Below are 17,736 nucleotides of genomic sequence, written 5' to 3' on the forward strand. Positions count from 1 at the left end.
AATTCTTGTAAGCTTTCTCCTGAAGTCTCTCGGAAAGGCATTAATTCTTTTAAGTAATCTTTGGTCCTATAGCTACGGTGACCCAATTCGCAGAAGGGCTTCCAAGACAGCATAAATATAAAAACAATTAATATTTATAAACTTTTCCGTTCCCTTATTGAAAATTATAATGCCTTAAATCCTTTATTTTTGATCTCGGTAGCTGTAAAAAGAAAATGGCACTATTCTAATACGGAATAAGAAAGTGACGCAATAAAGCTTAGTTTGTATTGGGCCCATATAGTAAGGTAAGTATCTCACTCTTATTACTAGTCTTAATTTCGTCCACAGTCTGCTTTGGCTATTGCCTTACTAGTAGTGGAAAAGGCTTTGCTCTACTAATACCCAAGTCTCTGCCTGTCTAGCTATGGTTCCAGAATATAATACCTGCCCATAGCTTGAGGATTGAATAGTAGTAAGCAAAAAGAAGATAGGCCGGGATTAGAAAGAAGAACAGGAAGAAATCCGTAGGGTAACGCCAAAAATACGGTATTAGTTTGACTAGCTTAGTGAGATAGATCCAACCTCTAAAGCATAATAGAAGCAGTATCCGGTTTCTTGATTCCGAATAGAAGTTGGTCTTGGTAAGAGTATAGAGTATCCCTCTATCCCAGAAAAGTGCTAAGTTAAACAAGCTTGGGATATAGGTTATCCATATGGTCCACGGAGTGCGCCGCTATACCGTATAATCAGTAAACAGAGAGCAGAAGTTCGACCGGAAAGTTGTACGTAACTAATGAAAAAGCTGTACTAGGAACTTTGGATACTGGCCGAGTATCGTCTCTACCGTGGCACTATTAGTATATTGGATCTTTATCTCATAGTTCTGTGGATGGCGTAAAACTTATCGTGTAATAAAGTTATCGTCGTCGGGGTTAAGTGGACCGAATAAGCCAAAGAAGAAATGTTCGTTAGTAAATGCTTTATGGAAGTTATTATCTTGGATAATCTCAGATAGAATAACCATTACTTGTCCTGAGATAATAAAGACTCCTCTATCTCTGGCATTAGTGGCTCGGATCTCGAAGTTATGTCGTTCCAGATAGAGTACTCCCATAATATTCTAGAATAACTCCTAATATCTTCCCCAGAGCGAGTAAGCCTTGGGGTTCTTATGACGAATAGCCTTCTTTGTCCCGTATAAGCTAACGCATGGATTTTCGAAAACAGGTATGATAGAGTCTAAGAATAAACGTGGCAGAAACATATAATTATTAAGGAACATGACTAGGCGAGTCTGGATATGTTAGATAGCATATGTTATTTGGCGGCGTTTATTAGCGATACTAACGTATATGACTCGAATATCGACTCCGGAAATGTTAGTTAGACCAAGTTCACTTAAAAAGCTAGACGAGCCTCTTTGGATCTTGTTACGGATACTAAATAACTGTTTATTGACTTCTGTAGCTTTGAAATCCGTATTAGTAATAATAATAAGCCTCGCGAGTTTATTAACTAGACAGGTCGTAAGACATTCTTTAAAGTCAGGATTATCTGACTCTGAGACTGAGATAGTAGGTAGAATTATTATTACATCTTTCGGGCCTATAGTTCTAATCGTAGGAAGACTTGCTGGTTTGTATCGCCAGAAGGAGTAGAGGTTAACGAAGAGTCGAAAGTAGCGCCATGTAGCCAGTGTAATGAACCAGATCAGAGCGGGGTCGTTAATACTCTTAGAGAGCTTGCTGATCCCAAATGAAAGTAAAAATGGAATAGCATGCGGTATGGGACTGTAATAATATTAGTACTGTTCAAACAAGAATGGGTTGGCACTTATAACTAGATGATGGCGATAATAGTGATAGTATACCAAAATAGTTCCCATATAAGACGAAAAGCATAGCTCGTTATCCAGAAGAAGACGACTAGGGCTATGACGGGTAACAGGACTCTCATTTGAAGGATTCTCCTTTGAAGGGTCCTCAATATCTTGCCAAGTACTCAGGATGTTTTTGGACTAGAAATGAAAAGTATGCGAATAGTTGGATCTATAATTAAACTGTTGGGATTAATGACGCGCGCAGCGAACCTCCCCTTCCGACTCTGAATATCAATTCTCCATTGTTACGTACCATCTCACCCCCTATTGTATGCATGATGATTGGAAAAGCCATCATAACCATAAGCCAATAGGTAATTTTTTTACCTAAGCTCATCCCCGCAGATGACGAGTGCACAATGATACGAAGATTGGTGATGCACAATTGTGCGCATTGCATTGAGACAATGAGATAGCTCACTGGTAGCTGACCTATTTTGGACGCCTCAACTCATTGCCAATGGATAGCTGGGGATCAGGCTAGGAGCAACCCCAGGAGCAAACCCCGGGGCAATCCCCAAGTGGCTCAGGAGGAAACCCCAGGAGCAACCCCAGGAGCAAACCCCGGGGCAATCCCCAATTGTCTCAGGAGGAAACCCCAGGAGCAACCCCAGGAGCTAACCCCGGGGCAATCCCCAAGTGGCTCAGGAGGAATACCCAGTTTCGCGGAAAGCTTGTCTTGGACTCAGCTCTGCTGGGGAAAACACTGTGGAATAGCCAATTGGACTTGGAGCCACCGGCCATTCGACTCTCGCCTGTGCTCCTCTGAGGGGTGTGCTCAGTTTTAATATGTGCATGCGAGAGGCACTTGTCAGAGAACACGCTGACTGAGCAGAGAATGCAGCTACAGGCAAATCTCTTTTCTACATTGTTAAACGGTACCTGTACCGTTTTGTTGCATCCATCCCCTAGTCTCTTGGATTTCTTGGCTTTTGAAAATGAATTGCAACGGATGCTCTCCCAACGTGGTCATTCGACATTCATTTGAAGCAAATAGTGAAACTTGAACTCTTCGAGGCTGTAGAGTTAGAAGCCTTAAATAAAATCACTTGATTGTTGTCGCGCAACATGCTCAAAATGACTCTTTGACCTGTGGAAAGCTGGTACAAACATTGGCTTGGGAAGGCCATAGTTCGCGCAAGGGCCTCGAGACGGAAGGCACTGTCGGAAGATCTGCCATTGGGGCAGAGAAACTGCAAACGGCGCCATGGGTCCCTGGTATCAGGGTAGAAAGGGAAGGACAGTAAGAGGAAACTCGCCGGTGGGGACGAAATGAAAAGCTATGTCACGGCCCTGGTCGGCGACTTGGAAAGCAAGATGCCCGTGATACTCTACTCAGATTGACTTTGGATACTTTCGTTGCTAAAGGGAGCTTGGGTGGTTGTCATTGTAAATTTGTAGGAAGCTTCGTGATTCAAAGGAGGATTCGTAACCTGAAAGCGCCGTGTCGCTCCTTGTGCTCCTTGTACGGGCCATTCCCATTCATACTGCAAGTTCTCCTTCATTGTGCTCGTCACCTTCTCAACCTCTTTGTCCGTGAAATCGTCCTCCACCCTACCCCCATCCCATCGCTTGCGTGTCCTTCATGATTGGTATGTATCGCGTTGTTTGAGGCAGGAGTCTTGCAGAAGCAATTTATGATTGCTCGGCGAAGATGAAGCTGAAGGAAAGCTCTGCGAAGGTTTTGCGCATCGGTATCGAAAGAGAGTACTGTAGGATCGCGAGGTTAGCTTTCTGTCAATCCTGCTCCTATTTTGCCTTCAGATCGCTCACCGCCTCGTCCCGAATTTTCCATCGCAGTTCGCCTTTGCCAGTTCTACGCCTTTGTCCAGCAAGACTTGTTCGGCCTGCTAAAACCTTTCTCTGGTGTATTGAGGTATGGGTTCGCACAACCTGGTGACTCGGCGGTGAAAAATTGTCGGCTATGAACGGCATCGATGCCACGATAAGAACTTTAGCCTCATCGCCGCAAGGCCATGACGTGGGGCCTCTGCGCTCCAGAACAACATCATCGAAGTCGATCGCATTTAACTACCGCGAAGGGTTAGACCAGGGAACATCGAAGACGGTATCGTTCCCACAAGCTATCACGGCGGCGTCAACCGGAGGGTGCTGAGAGATGATTGATCTGTCTCAATTCGCAGATAATAAGGAGGGGGTTCAAACTGAGGTGGAAAGAAGAGTACAATGAATATGTGCAATATATGAACATAGCTAATCTCCTTTCTAGCTTGGCAGAACTGTGACAATCGGTCCTGAACAGTCCGGGGATGGTTTTGCAAAGGATGCAAAGACCTATGGAGAGTCATTCTCCGCAGTCATACTCAGGAGCCACGGTAGCGGCAAGGGAAGCGTGCGGGTCACTGGAGGAGGCCTCGAGGTAGACGGTGCCACCGTAGGACCTGGCTCTGCTGGCCCCTTCCTGGTTGAAGTTGCATCCGGTCAGAATTGCTCAGTGGCAGGTTATTATACAATCCAGCTTGTACAATAAGTGGAATCAAATTCGCAGAAAAGAGAGCAATTCCCCAGCCATTTCCGGAGAGACCTGAATCAACGGAGGTAATTTCCACGCAACTGGAAATAATATATAGAAAACAGCGTCTCCTTTAGAATCAAGAAAGGTAGAGAGCCTTTCTTTTGTCATAGGTACATAGTTGGCGTCTAGAATCTTGAGGATATCACCGGGTGGTGGTTTGTGCAGTAATTCAATCGGTGGTAGTGGATGTGGTGAAGGTTGATTTGGTGGATGTAGTGATGGTGCGTCGGTTGATGTCGGCTTTTCGAGAGACTGCCCCTCTCCTGCTCTTCTCGTCAGCGACTACTTGAGTATTTCCATTACATGGTTTGTCCTTACTGTATAACAGATCTCCACTGACGGACGGTATCATAGAAACATCATTCAGAACGGTCGATGGTTGTGCACCATCTTGAGTTGACTGGTTGTTCAATGGCGTCTTTGTTCGTCTACGCTTTCGCGATGCTGAATGCTTGGGAACGGCAGCTGTCGTAGTGTTAGTAAATATACTAAACAGCATGTGTAGGGGTGGGTCACCTTGACAACGACGAACTTCACGTTCAAATTCGAGGTGACGGTCCTCAGAGCCTCTCTGAAGTTCACGACGCGCACGATTAACAAGTGACTCGCTGAGCTTCGAGCGCTTGTTGGCGTAAATGGCAAAGTCGGTGAGGTATTTCTCCCCCGCTTCCAAGTGTTTCTTGGTTAGGGAATAGATGACCTCCAAAAAGGCTGGAAGAGAGAGGCTCGAGAGGAACACTTGAGATGATTCTGCATCTTCTCCATATCGGGTTAAAAGAAGGCTGTTGAAATCCTGGGAGCAAGCTTTTGGTGGATTATCAAATTTGTGGTACAGGATAGCCCGGTGTTTGGCTTGTATGGCTGCGGTGTGGGCTGTCTTCAACTGGACGACAAGCTTGTCTAATGCAGAATATGAGAGGTAGAGGAAGTCTGCTGTAGTGATGTCAATTCCACCAGCAGTAATGAGCTGAGGATCCATTGACAGGCTCGAGTTTGACCACCTCAGGAAGGCGTTCCCTGGCGTCCCTTGGGATGAGTTCAGAGGGGCGTCCCTTGGGGATGGTTTCGAGGGGGCGCCCTTTGGGATGGTTTCGAGGGCGCGTCCCTTGGGATGGTTTCGAGGGGGCGCTAGTTCTCCTTCCCCGATTGGTCTAACAATTAATGAGAGTCCGGTGACTTTGGCCCTGCTAAAATCACACCGTAGCTTCGGCTAGTCGCCTTACGGCTCACGGAAAGGAATTTTGGTAGTTAAGACACTTCATTCAGCCCCTTTTGTGCAGGCTGGCTGCTTGTTTTGTTATCCCCAGAAAGTTGCTGAAAACATCGCGATACCGCGGCCTTGCGTTCAACCAGTTGACCCTTGCCGATCATCCCTTCGCTCCGCTCTCGTGATTCGACGATAGCCTTTCCGAGATACTAATGATTCAAGCATAAAAGGACGCGTCCGCAGAGGAGAGCCGCAGCTACCGGCTCACCTCTCAGCTGGTCCTGGGTTCGCCTTGCTTCTTTGCGGTTTCCTTTTCTAGCGAGACATCTAAGGCTCTGGGGTTGGAATTGCGATATTCAACAAAACATTTTGCACACCAAAGGATTGGATGCGTGGCTGCTCTGTACATGTCGTCATACAGACAGACAATTTTGGGCAAGGTGCGAAGCCTGGACAAAACATGATTGTACGAGTGACAGCAATGTCTGCTGTAACGCCCGCGGAGAATATACAAAGTTGAATCTAGCCGCCTAACCATACAATAAACATCTCTTCTCCAGTTCTGCTTGCCACTTTGACCATATTCTTATATACCATGTAACCTGCCCCTACCTATTCTTGGAAGGGCTTCTGTCCATGTACAAAATAGCTATGATGTGTGAGCATAATTTGACAAATCGGGATGACTGGCCTACAAATCTTGAGAGATAGATGACTTGGGATTCATGATTTCAGCTTGTATGCTCGCAACGAGCACCTCGATTTCTTCGGATATCCACTGTAATGCGTTAATACTGGGAAATTATTGCGTACACCAAGAGGAACATACGTCCAATACCTTTGCAAGACGTCGTGCAGAGAAATCGAAAACTCCCGCATGCAATCTCTTTTAATTGAATATGCCAAGTTTAGTCTTACCGCTAACTGGGATGGTTTCTATTCTCTGTTTCACACCAACAAAGCCGGCCTTCTTTAACCATCCCTTAAGCCTCGAGCTTATATTAAAACTCATGCCACTTTTGTCGCCAGTATTAATAAACGTTTTTATCCACTGGGGATAAGGATGATTTTGTTGCAGGGTATTAATCGGTTTTAGATGAATACTTGGTTCGACAAGATTCAAGTATTCACCTGGCTGGAGCGCCCTAGTGAAGAGTCAGTATGAATGGATTGAGTAAGATAAATTGTTACCTGTAGTATTTTTCAATTAATCGAGGCCAGTCTTTGACACTACCGAGAAGTTCACGCGCATGAATTAGATCGTACTATTAGTATTCTTCGTAACTCCGCGCATTGAAGTCATTAATTAGAAATTTCATATTCGGAGGCACAGAAATTGGTTGCATCTTGGAGATATCAATTCCTGTAACATGCGATAATAGATATTTATCGGCAATATCTCTGAGATGGAACAGTTCAGTATTACGGGATGATATAGGGAAGAGAAGTTGAAACATACATGGCCCAAATCCCCGTACCAGTACCCAGATCGAGGATGCGCTATATTTTGTGTAAGTGCTCTAATGTTCTCTATTTGTAAAGCGACTTACTTGGGGATTCAAGACAGGGGCAGTAAGTAATTCGCCGTCGAGTGCCAGTATCCAAACGTGATGGCTATTATATTGCTATTAAAGATAGATTTAATCTGAGGTAGGAATAACAAACCTCAGATCCTGTTAATCCTGAGCATATTCATCGCAGGGGCCCCAGTATTTAGTACAGCCTACAAACATCAGCTTAATTGAAAAGAGCTAAAGAGATAAAATACCGTAAGTATGGTATGTTCTACTATTTTCTTCGCAAATGAGATCTTCTGGCTTAATGGTTCCAGTTTCGCTGGCATCGCTGCCGCACGTGGAATCGCCTTCGTCACTACTGTCTTCTTCACTCCATGGTTCGTAGCCGCTGTCTGCTGCGTCACTGTCGTAGCTGTGGTTTGAGCCCTGCTGGATAGGTGGGAAAACCACTGCAAGATAGGAGTTTTCGGAAGCAGCCACTCTGTCGCCTGTAGAATTGGTAACTACTATCTCCTCCACGACCATCATCCGGATTTCACCATCGTTGGCATTCACATCGAATGCACCCAGGGACGTGATTGTCGTGGTGGAGCACGAAATCTCGTCGGGAAAGCCGTCAGATACCATCGTCTCGATGGGATGGAAGGTAATTCCAGACAGTCATCCAAGAAGCGATGTGAGTGTTCGATACCTCAAGGTAGGTAGCTGGGAGTATGCACCAAGGAAGTTATGGCTGCGGCAGCAAGGGGAATGTTGGCGGGTCACTACCCGCGATACCCCGTCAAGGTAGAAGCCGCACAGACTCAAAAACGGCGATCAGGACGTGAGCGTCTCCACCCCATCGTGCTTTTTGATGTCGAGGCGCTGACGAGCCATCAGCTCCCCCAATCCGAGGAGGGCTCCAGCACAGGATCAATTAAAGGCTAGGTTAGGACATGCAGCGATACGACCCAGAAAACAGGGGCTCCCAATATTCGACCATCGATGTGGCGTGCGTATTTGGATCTGGTTGCCTCGCTCCAGGAAAGCTGAGAATTGCTAGGCATTGTTTCCTTCAAACAGACGGCAGCGTAAGCACAGCCGAGGATATCACCTACCATGAAAACGGCCTAGTCGGCGTGCTGCATGGTAGACGGGACCCTTGTAGCTAAAAGTAGCAAAGAAATGGCGGGATATATGGGAAACGGGTGGTGAATGGGTGGTGAATATGGCGTGAAAAATGTATGGGAACGCAGCCAAATCATCGGCAAAGGGTGGTGGAAGGGTGGTGAAAGTATTCGGGTCCGTGCGGGGGCATCGAATTGGCAGGGCCGATCTTCCTCAAAGAACGCCCCAAAACCCGCGGAGTGGTTCGCATGGAATTAGCGAGCGTGGGGTTTGAGACAATCAGCGATGCAGCCAATAACTCAATTCCCAATAGTCCGGTGCCGTGTGGAATGACAGCGACGCATGCATTCCCCTTGTCAAGGAAGCGGAACGTTCCCCGGAAGACACCAGCTGGGGGTCCAAAGCTATTCGATTAAGAAGTCTCCACTCGCCTCCCTAGTGGGGAGCGTAACCCGATTCGGGGTTTTCAGCCAGGTAATGAAAACGTGAACGAGTAGCGTTCAGGAGCTTAGCCAGCTCACGCTCTCCGGTGGATGCTATCCTTTAATAGTAAGCTCAAAACTTTTTACGAATGAATTGAAGTTGAATCATGGCCGGAAGGTTTGTCCCAGTCATTGTTATATTCTTCCGAGCCAGAGCTTCAAAATTCCATCTCCGTGGCATCCCAACCTTTAAAGAAAATGGCCAGTGTCAACTCCAGTCTGGGACAACAACTGGTGTCACGGCAGGTGAAATCAAGAGTTCGATCTGGCTGTGTAACGTGTAAGTCTCATTATTAACTCTCGGGATGCATGACCAGAACTAACCACCTATCTAGGCAAGTGCGTCTTCGAAGGGCTAGCTCTCCTCTTGCCCTTTCTTATTGACAATTTGTCGCAGGATTCGACACGTAAAATGCGATGAGAAGAAGCCTATTTGCGGTTCGAGCTCCTTGATTCTTGTCCCCTCATTTCAACACGCCAGTACCCTCCCTCAAGGCACCCCGAGCTGATTATCCAACCTTGCAGATAGGTGTGCGAATACCGGCTATGAGTGTAATGGATACTGCTATAACGCTTTGGCACGGAGACCTCCATCAAATCCTTTTTCGACTCGTAGCACCGACGAGAACTCACGAGTCGCCATACCAAGAGTCAGCTCCACTCCCTGCCAACTCATTGTTCAACCATCCGCAGGCCCTAAACTCAAGAACACGATTGAGCATCAATACTTTACGGTCTTCCGAGAGAGCATAGCTGATCAGCTTTCGGGATACTACGACACTGCTATCTGGAACTGCGTTGTGCTCCAGGCTTGCCACGACGAATCATGGGCCAGGAACTTAGTTGTTGCTATCGGAGCTCTCTACAAATCTCTTGGAAGGGAGGAGAGTGTGAGAGAAAGAAAACGCCACTACCTCTTCGCTCTGCAAACATATGGGGAAGCCTTAGTGCAATTAAAAGACTACACCAGAGAATGTAAATCAGACTCTGATCTTCGATGCGCCTTGATATCATCACTTCTTACTACGTGTTTCGAGACTTACATCGGCAACAAAGACAACGCAATCACGCAAGCCAAAGTTGGCATAGACATTCTACTCGAATGGACAGCAAAACAACAGAAAGAACCAGCAGACGACATGCCGGATGAGTGGTCCAACATAAGACGTGTTGCGACTCAGTTTTACATCCATAACGACCTCTTGGACGTCTTCCAACGCCTAGATTACCAACTCCTTCTCGTCAGAGGCCTTCAACCTGGGCGAAAATCCCCAGGAGCATTCCCCAGCATCGACCGCCCCTTTATATCTCTCGATGAAGCCTGCACATTCTGGGATCTGGTTATGCGGCGGATCTTGTTCTTTCACTCCGTCAAAGACGTCAGAGAACAACACTCTCTGCAAGGATACGACAAAGACAACGCCCAAGCCGAGGAATGCAACTTCAAGAATGCGATACAGCAGTTCTTCCGCTCATTCACGCCTATTTTCGAAAGCTCTAGACGAAGGCCGGGAACGAAGGAATACTTCCTGTCCAATCTCGTCATGATCAGATCCCTAGCTTGCCGCTTCGCAGTCTTGCGATTTCCATCATACAGTGAGCTATACAGCGATTATTTCTTGCGAGACTATAAGCTGCTTATTAGGCTAGCGCGCGAGCTAATCGATGATTCAAAAATGACCCAAAGGGAGGCGATTTGCAATTTCGACATAACTCTTGGTATTTCTATCTTCAGCCTCTTGCACCTTTGTAGAGTGTCCGCAGTACGCAAGGAAGCCCTTGACTTGTTACGCCAATACCCGCAGAGAGAAGGATGGTTCGATGCACTGGTATCTGCGAAGATCTCGACGTGGCTGATGAACGAGGAAGAAGGGGGGACAGTCCATGGGCACATACCTGACACTGCCAGATTGAGACTCATCAAGCATGAGCTTGGACCGCACAAACGAACAGCTAAGCTTCATTGCTCACGATTCGTACGGAAAGATGGAAACGCGACAAGGGAATTACTCCCTCCTATTACGATAAACCTCTGATTCGAGAGGGCGGGTAACACAGAACGCGCGAAGGAGGATCGTTTGGGGCTATTATAGTAGAATGCAGTCATTTCAACCCGAAAAGTACTTGCTCTATATGCAACTGCCTTCAATATTCATAAACCATCACACCAAATAACACCAAACCCCAGAAGCAAATCATAGTCCTCATTCCTCTTTCCTTTCCCTTTGGAATGCCTCCAAAATCGTAGCCTTGTGCTCCGGTCCAGTAATCTCGAGAGACCCAACCATCTCCTTCGTAACCCACAAATAATCTTGATGCTCCTCCGGATTCAGGGTCACACCTTCCGTGCTTTTAACTTCCACCTCAAAGCTGAGCTTGCATGTTGAACCATCCGTCACCACTTCCCCGCCAACTAGACGCTTAAAATGAACAACAATTAAGCCAGTCTCTTCGAATGTCTCGCGTGCAGCGCAGTGGAGGATAGTCTCGCCTTCTTCGCCAACTCCGCCAGGGATCTCCCAGCGGTTTGGCGAGGTGTCATTCGATGCTCGTTTTATGAGAAGGAGCTCGTCTTTCTTGTTGAAGTTTAGAGTGCCTGCTGCGACGTTGTCGAACTTAGGGCGCTGGGAGAGGAAGACCTTAGGGGTGATGTCGAATGGTCTTAGGGATTTGTCGTAGGTGAAAGAGAAGGAGGGTGAAAGTGCCATTCTGTCTTGGAGGAGCGCGATCTGTGGAGACTGGAGCTGGAGCTGGGAGGAGTGGGTGTTGTATTTGGATACTGGGGATGAGGACGATGGTTCTCTCGAGAATTAGGTGTCAACGTTGATGGTGGAAGTGCTGTCTGATAAGCTCGAACATTTTCCTGCCAACACTTGAATTATATTCAACCCTCGGCCCCAATGGCGGATCTTTCCGGAAAGTGGGCTGCACCACTGCAGAGCTAAGGTCCTAAACACTTCCAAAATCTTGGGGATTGCCTCCTCTACTTGGGGAGAGATCGCTGCACTGTGGGTACTTTTCAGAGGGATCATCTGTTTCGATTTACTTTTGCTTGTCATTGCATGACAAGGCGCTCACCGAGAGAGCTTACTGGGCATGAAAAAGGTGCATATAGGTGCATACGAAGTGGATGCATATGGATGTGAATGCAGTAAGGGTTGTCACGAGTGCATGCATACGCCCGGGGCTTGAGTCAAGGTGATTTTTCCATACTCGGATAGCTCCTGCATATGCAATCTGTGAAGCCACCAGAATTCCTGCACTTTCTGCTTAGCTAATGGTGGGCAAGCTCAGGCATGAGAATGAGGCTCAAAAGAACAACGCATAAGAACAGCTGGGGCCACCGTGGACTGCAAAAGCATCTGCTTCGATCATTGCTCCGCTACTCAGGTCATTGGAATGCCACTATTTTGTGAGAGTTTTCTTTAAGAATCCGCATTATTGAAACACATATTGACCTTCTCTAGATTGACAGTCACTTGCACTTGATCTTGCACAAGAATCATGGGGCAGAAAATGGTTGTCAATAGCCTTCTGGAGTCTGCATTTTACAATGCGGGGAATATTTCGTCCAGTGATCCTGCCCCAGGACTGTCTCTAAGAACGCTTCTGGAGACCTTCGTCCCAGGATATGGTCCCATATACAAGTTCGTACTCTTCGCTTTCGGCTTTGATGTTACTGTCTTCGTCTCCCTGGGTGCTATCCTCTGGTTCGGTGCTGGATTCTTCCGCTCAGTATGGGCTGCAGTCGGTGACCTAGTCTACAATAACTGCATGTCCGAAATCACGATTGATAGAGTAGATGACATATACGACTATGTAATGGTTTTCCTCGGGCATTAATACAAATTCAAGTCGTCTCGCAGACTTGTAGCAGAGACTCTTTCGAAAACCGTATGGGAACTGGATAGCGAGGACATAGAAACAAAAGAGTCGAGAGGAGAAGGCAAGAAGTTGCAAAATTTCGCTAACCAAGAAGCAAAATCGGAACCTAGATTTACTCCCGCTATTGGATCTCACAGTTTTTGGCACAAACGGAGATATTGCCAGTTGAGGAGGAAGGAGGTAGCTTTATATGACACGCTTACTGTCAAGGACAAGGAGGTCCTCACTCTTTCTTGTTTCGGACGATCCGCAGAACCGATTAAGGAACTGATCCAGGACGCTAAAGAATACTACTATCGAAGACAAAACGTAATGACTGTAGTCAGGCGCCCTGCGCCCAAGGATATGCGAAAAAACGGTAGATGGGTCAAGATAACAAAGCGTACATGTCGTCCCATGAAAACGGTAGTGCTAGATAAAGAGAAGAAAGATGATATCATTAACGACATTAACGAATATCTCACCCCTACTACTGCACGCTGGTACGCCAACCGGGGAATTCCATACCGTCGTGGGTACATGTTCTACGGACCTCCTGGAACAGGGAAAACATTACTCACCTTTGCGTTAGCAGGCCTTTTCGGCCTTGATCTCTATGTTGTTAGTCTACAAGACCCTACACTGACGGAAGAAGAGCTGAGCATACTGTTCGCGAATTTGCCAGCTAGGTGTATTATTCTACTTGAGGATATCGATACGGCGGGCTTAATCAGAAGCCAAGTGAGAATAACGAGAAGACAGCACCGGCAGACCAATCGGGAAATAACGACTTCAACGTTTCAGATCTCACCAAAGCACTCAAGAAGGCCAACCAACTCTCAGAAGAAGAGAAGAAGAAGGGCATTTCCTTGTCTGGACTCCTGAATATCATTGATGGTAAAGCTTCTCCCATTTCTCTCCCAACTATTTTATTTTAAAACTCCAAATGGACAAAACACTGAAAACAACTAGGAGTCGCATCTCACGAAGGCCACGTCCTAATAATGACAACCAACCACCTAGAGAAACTCGACGACGCACTGATTCGCCCAGGCCGCGTAGACAAGCAGGTCGAATTTAAGAACACCACCGAGAAAGAAACTAAAGAAATGTTTGAGAGAATGTATACCAAGGATTTGCCGTATACTAGCTCTAACACGAAGGGAAAGGATCGACCCATTTTTCTTGACTTGCTTCATGCCCTCCACCCAGGCGTCTACCTCATCTAGCGCCTTCTTCGGATCATTCTTCCGCTTTAACAAAAACCCCTGTATCTCGGCCTGAGAGAATACACCATCTGGAACTTTCTTTGCGAATTTTTGTGCGGTCTGACCTAACTCGTCACTCGACATCTCCTTTGGCTTTTCCTCTTCGCTATGCTCAATACTGCTCAGAGATGCTCCGGTGACGGGGGTGCCATTTGCAGTTTCGTTTGCAGAAATTGCTTGTTGGCTTACGATTGAGGCATTGACTTGCGGATTGTTGTGATGGCTTCTCCAACTCGTCATGCATACAATGCGGGATGAGATGCTCCGTAACAACCGAGAATTGATATTTAGAGTGGAAGACAAGGATGGGTTGGGGAGTACTCCAAGTACAGTAGAGGAAGAGAGGTGAGAGGAGGAAGGCAAGAGAGGAGGAAGGAAGGAAGGAATGTTGAATTTCAGTTATTAATGATATTTGGTTTATGAGAGATATGTAATGCCGATCCTACCAGTTGGATAAGTGCTGAAGATGGTGATAGCCTCTTGGACGGCCCTTGCTGCATCCTGATATAAATATTGCCTGAGGACAGCATTAATCGCGGATACCTACTGGCTTTATTTCTGAGGTCAACTGAACTACACCACGGACCAATCATCAGCGAGGCAAGGCAACCGCGAGGCGCCCTATCTTTTCAAGGATGTCCACCTTTGTTGTAAGTCGCAGGTCTCGCTTCACAGCCCCTTTCTGCTTCCACGATGAGGTGCCGTTCTTTCGAACAGCTATCGGTGTCTCCTCACGCGGGATGCTATTACTCCTGCTCTGGAAACAAATAGCCGAGCAAGCTTCCAGCCCTTCCCCTGGCATCTGCACATAAAGCAAATTATCGGGGATGACTTGCATCAACAACGGAATCTCAATTCTACAAAGAGATCTCCTTCAAATTCACAATGCCACATAGCCCCGATTTGATGAATTTCCCACGGATTTACAACATATGAATGGGAACACTAAGCTGTACTCGAGGCCCTTGGACGATGGCCGGCTTGCTCGGACGATTCATGAGCTTAATCGACTTAGCGAGCTGAGCACCGCAAATGTATATTCTCGTAATACTGCCTACACAAAAGTACAAAGCTGCGATGTGCAACAGCCCTAAATATACTTGCTTCTTCAACTTCCAACCAATCCGCCTGTACCCCCGCCAGTAGCTTGGCCGGGGCTGGGGCTAGTACACTTTCAGTCAACGTATAAAGGGAAGTTTTCTCATGAAACTCCAAAATGCCCTCAAAGGAGAAGATCCCAACTCAACCAAATAAGGCACATCCTCTCCAATATATATACGCTGAACTGAGCAAGTCTCCTCCATTTCCCACGAATGCCAAAAAGAGGGGTAGCTACGACAGGATGCAGGAAGAAGCAAGGAAAACCCAATAAACAACACCAATTGGACTTGGGCCCACCAGCCATTGTACGGCACATCACACGGTGTTCATTCCAGCCACATCTCATTGCGATGTGCAACAAAAGATGAGCTTAATTGTGGAGCTATCAGGTGACGAAATCACATGACATAACGGGGACGAGCAGGGTTGCAAGAAACAAATCTTTCCTATTCCTATGTTTGAATATTCTATTGATAGCGTGCTAATCAAGAGAATTAATATTAATGATTAACTCTCTGCTCATGTACGCTCACTACCTTTAGAAGTGGCAGGATGTCCGAATTACGATTCTTCGGGTTGCGAGTAGTTCGAATAACTAGTTCTAGTAATATAGCCAGGCTATTTTGTCTTATAGCTAGTATTTTCCTCCGAAATAGGAAAGGTAGTATTAGTAAACATGCGTAAATAATACTAATATAAACCTTAATAGTGCTCTAATACCCTATAGGAACGTAGTTCTCTGCTTCCGGTAATTAGTCTTTATATATTAATAGTATAATAGAGACTCATATAATATGTTCTGAGTATTTGCAAACTTAATAAGTAACATAAGCCATAGTATGCTAATAATAGTAACTCTAATAGTCCCTAGATTAGGTATAGGCCTTATAACTTTGCTTCTTAAACTTATAAAAATCCGAGGCCAAATATTACTAAGATATGAATTCTTTATTTCCATAATATTACGAGCCTAGTTAACTCTAGTAATAGAAGAATAATAGTAATAGTATCTAAAATAATATTAATAGCGGTGCTTATTTACCTAACTATATTTATATTAATATACTTAGCTAGACCCGTACTATCCTATCTTGTCTAAGTAATATAGACCGGAATATATTAAAATAATAAAGTAAGTATAAAAGCCGTACTATAGAGAATATCTACTACTATAATAGCGTATATTATTCTTTTAAATATTCTCTGGGGGAATATTCGAAGATAGAGGCATAGTATTAAGACCCGTATTATTATTAGACTTTTAAGATATAGTACCTTATTAAAGTAGTATATTTATATGCTTTTAGGAAAATTATATTACTAATTTAGTTATTAATTTATATAAAGAATATATATAATATTTTTGAATAGTATAGACTAAATGTTTTTCCCAAGCCCATAACCCGTAATTAGGTAGTATATTAGTAATTATGAACTTGCAGAAAGATAAATTTCGATATATGAATAATGGCTATTATAGAGAGCGGGATTATGAATCCCTATATTATAGTAAGCTATTTGGTTATTTCTCTTTAATTACTAGTATATTATTATAATAATAATAGTCTAGTTATCTATTCCGGGTTACTTACTCTTTATTCTTAATAGTAGTTATAGAAATAGAGCTAGTATAGCAAGAATAAGCCTAATAATTACCGTAATTAAAACTATATTAGTTCTATTTCGTAGTAGCTAGTAGCAGAATTTCCCGGTAATATTTTTGGTTACTATTAATCTTAGAAATTTTCCAAAAGTATTTATATAGAAGTATACTTAGGGACTCCCTGACTATATAGGTTATACTCATGTATAGTTTAAGACTATAACCTAGAGTTTGATTTATATAGACCGTTTTTGTTATAGGCATAAAATTTAAGTTAGTTATATATTAAACCTATTTACTTAGTATTTTAAAAATAATGGATTATGGGGCTAGATTATAGTATATGCAGGCAGAACTTTGCTTATAGAGTTTAACTATATAAGGGCAAGGGTGGCCATTAAAGTTATACAAGTCCCAAATACTAGAAGGCTTCGTATTAAATCAAGTATCTAGTAATGGTCTGAAATATAAACCAGATCCTCAGGTAATAGGTATATATAGAGAAGTTATATAGATTAAGAGAGAGATATTTGGAAGGTAATTTGCTACTCGTTATTTATTAGCTATCTAGAAAATAATAGTCGGGATAAACTGCTATGGCAAGTGGGGCGTTATTAGGTAATAAAAGACAACTATTATTAATATGCCTTCTAATAGCCTCACGAAATAATAGGGTATTAAGATTATTTAGATGGGATTATTTACGAACTGAGATGACTATTTATCCCTACTAAATAAAAGGCAATTAATCTTTAATAGTTATAAGGGCGTAATTACGCTCCCTAGAATTCTGAACCAGAATACCCCATACTTGACCTATAGATTTAAAAACTTCTCTTTAATAAAACCATTTTTTTATTTCTTTCGTGGTTTTTTACTAAAGAAATATGGCTTTTAAATCTTAATTTCTGTTTCGAGCCTTATAAATTTTTTTCTCTCTTATTGTTCTTGTTTTCTCGATTCTCGGTATATTTACTTAAAAATCTTATTTCTCTAAACCAAGTTTTATTAATAAGAACTAGTGGTATACTGGTAATACTTATTAATTTTGATTATCTTTTTAATCTTTATATCCTGTTTTGCTCTTCTTATGAGTTAGTATATTAGACTAGTATTATACTTTATATATAATTAGCCCTCGTTTCTTAACTTAATATGAGTTATAAACTAAGAGTAATAAGTATCTTTAC

The 17,736-nt window shown here is 44.3% G+C and overlaps 6 protein-coding genes across 6 annotated transcripts; 2 read left to right on the forward strand and 4 right to left on the reverse strand.

The window, feature by feature from the left end:
• Positions 1 to 400: 400 nt before the first annotated feature.
• Positions 401 to 2,138, reverse strand: K444DRAFT_695704 (glycosyltransferase family 2 protein; the record flags this gene model as incomplete). The annotated part of the gene is made up of 6 exons (XM_024887888.1): positions 401 to 715; positions 791 to 882; positions 925 to 1,102; positions 1,190 to 1,276; positions 1,331 to 1,714; positions 2,115 to 2,138. 6 exons carry the CDS (start codon positions 2,136 to 2,138, stop codon positions 401 to 403), a joined length of 1,080 nt encoding a protein of 359 aa, XP_024732388.1.
• A 1,821-nt stretch (positions 2,139 to 3,959) lies between these two features.
• K444DRAFT_617197 (uncharacterized protein) lies at positions 3,960 to 5,460 on the reverse strand. The gene is made up of 3 exons (XM_024881071.1): positions 4,914 to 5,460; positions 4,716 to 4,862; positions 3,960 to 4,660 (listed from the first exon to the last, which is right to left on the reverse strand). Exons 1-3 carry the CDS (start codon positions 5,374 to 5,376, stop codon positions 4,359 to 4,361), a joined length of 912 nt encoding a protein of 303 aa, XP_024732389.1. The 5' UTR covers positions 5,377 to 5,460; the 3' UTR covers positions 3,960 to 4,358.
• Positions 5,461 to 6,872: 1,412 nt separating this feature from the next.
• On the reverse strand, positions 6,873 to 7,748 carry K444DRAFT_633620 (uncharacterized protein; the record flags this gene model as incomplete). Its single annotated transcript, XM_024883635.1, has 5 exons — positions 6,873 to 7,005; positions 7,064 to 7,104; positions 7,155 to 7,229; positions 7,270 to 7,286; positions 7,373 to 7,748. 5 exons carry the CDS (start codon positions 7,746 to 7,748, stop codon positions 6,873 to 6,875), a joined length of 642 nt encoding a protein of 213 aa, XP_024732390.1.
• A 1,069-nt stretch (positions 7,749 to 8,817) lies between these two features.
• Positions 8,818 to 10,746, forward strand: K444DRAFT_666717 (uncharacterized protein; the record flags this gene model as incomplete). Its single annotated transcript, XM_024887210.1, has 4 exons — positions 8,818 to 8,990; positions 9,046 to 9,049; positions 9,108 to 9,117; positions 9,236 to 10,746. 4 exons carry the CDS (start codon positions 8,818 to 8,820, stop codon positions 10,744 to 10,746), a joined length of 1,698 nt encoding a protein of 565 aa, XP_024732391.1.
• A 168-nt stretch (positions 10,747 to 10,914) lies between these two features.
• Positions 10,915 to 11,418, reverse strand: K444DRAFT_537731 (uncharacterized protein; the record flags this gene model as incomplete). Its single annotated transcript, XM_024875487.1, has 1 exon — positions 10,915 to 11,418. The coding sequence occupies one exon, from the start codon at positions 11,416 to 11,418 to the stop codon at positions 10,915 to 10,917; it is 504 nt and encodes a 167-aa protein (XP_024732392.1).
• Positions 11,419 to 12,214: 796 nt separating this feature from the next.
• K444DRAFT_633623 (P-loop containing nucleoside triphosphate hydrolase protein) lies at positions 12,215 to 13,803 on the forward strand (the record flags this gene model as incomplete). The annotated part of the gene is made up of 4 exons (XM_024883636.1): positions 12,215 to 12,529; positions 12,566 to 13,263; positions 13,317 to 13,471; positions 13,547 to 13,803. 4 exons carry the CDS (start codon positions 12,215 to 12,217, stop codon positions 13,801 to 13,803), a joined length of 1,425 nt encoding a protein of 474 aa, XP_024732393.1.
• Positions 13,804 to 17,736: the final 3,933 nt, after the last annotated feature.

The sequence above is a fragment of the Hyaloscypha bicolor genome (assembly GCF_002865645.1).
Source record: "Hyaloscypha bicolor E unplaced genomic scaffold K444scaffold_125, whole genome shotgun sequence".
NCBI lineage: Eukaryota > Fungi > Ascomycota > Leotiomycetes > Helotiales > Hyaloscyphaceae > Hyaloscypha > Hyaloscypha bicolor.

What these genes read in the sequence shown, in the direction of transcription:
- K444DRAFT_617197 (XM_024881071.1), bottom strand. Translation starts at nt 5,376, where the DNA reads ATGGATCCTCAGCTCATTACTGCTGGTGGAATTGACATCACTACAGCA. An exon ending in TGAAGTTCGTCGTTGTCAAG is followed by an intron (nt 4,863 to 4,913) that starts GTGACCCACCCC and finishes ACACTACGACAG; the next exon opens with CTGCCGTTCCCAAGCATTCA. An exon ending in CAGTGGAGATCTGTTATACA is followed by an intron (nt 4,661 to 4,715) that starts GTAAGGACAAAC and finishes CGAGAAGAGCAG; the next exon opens with GAGAGGGGCAGTCTCTCGAA.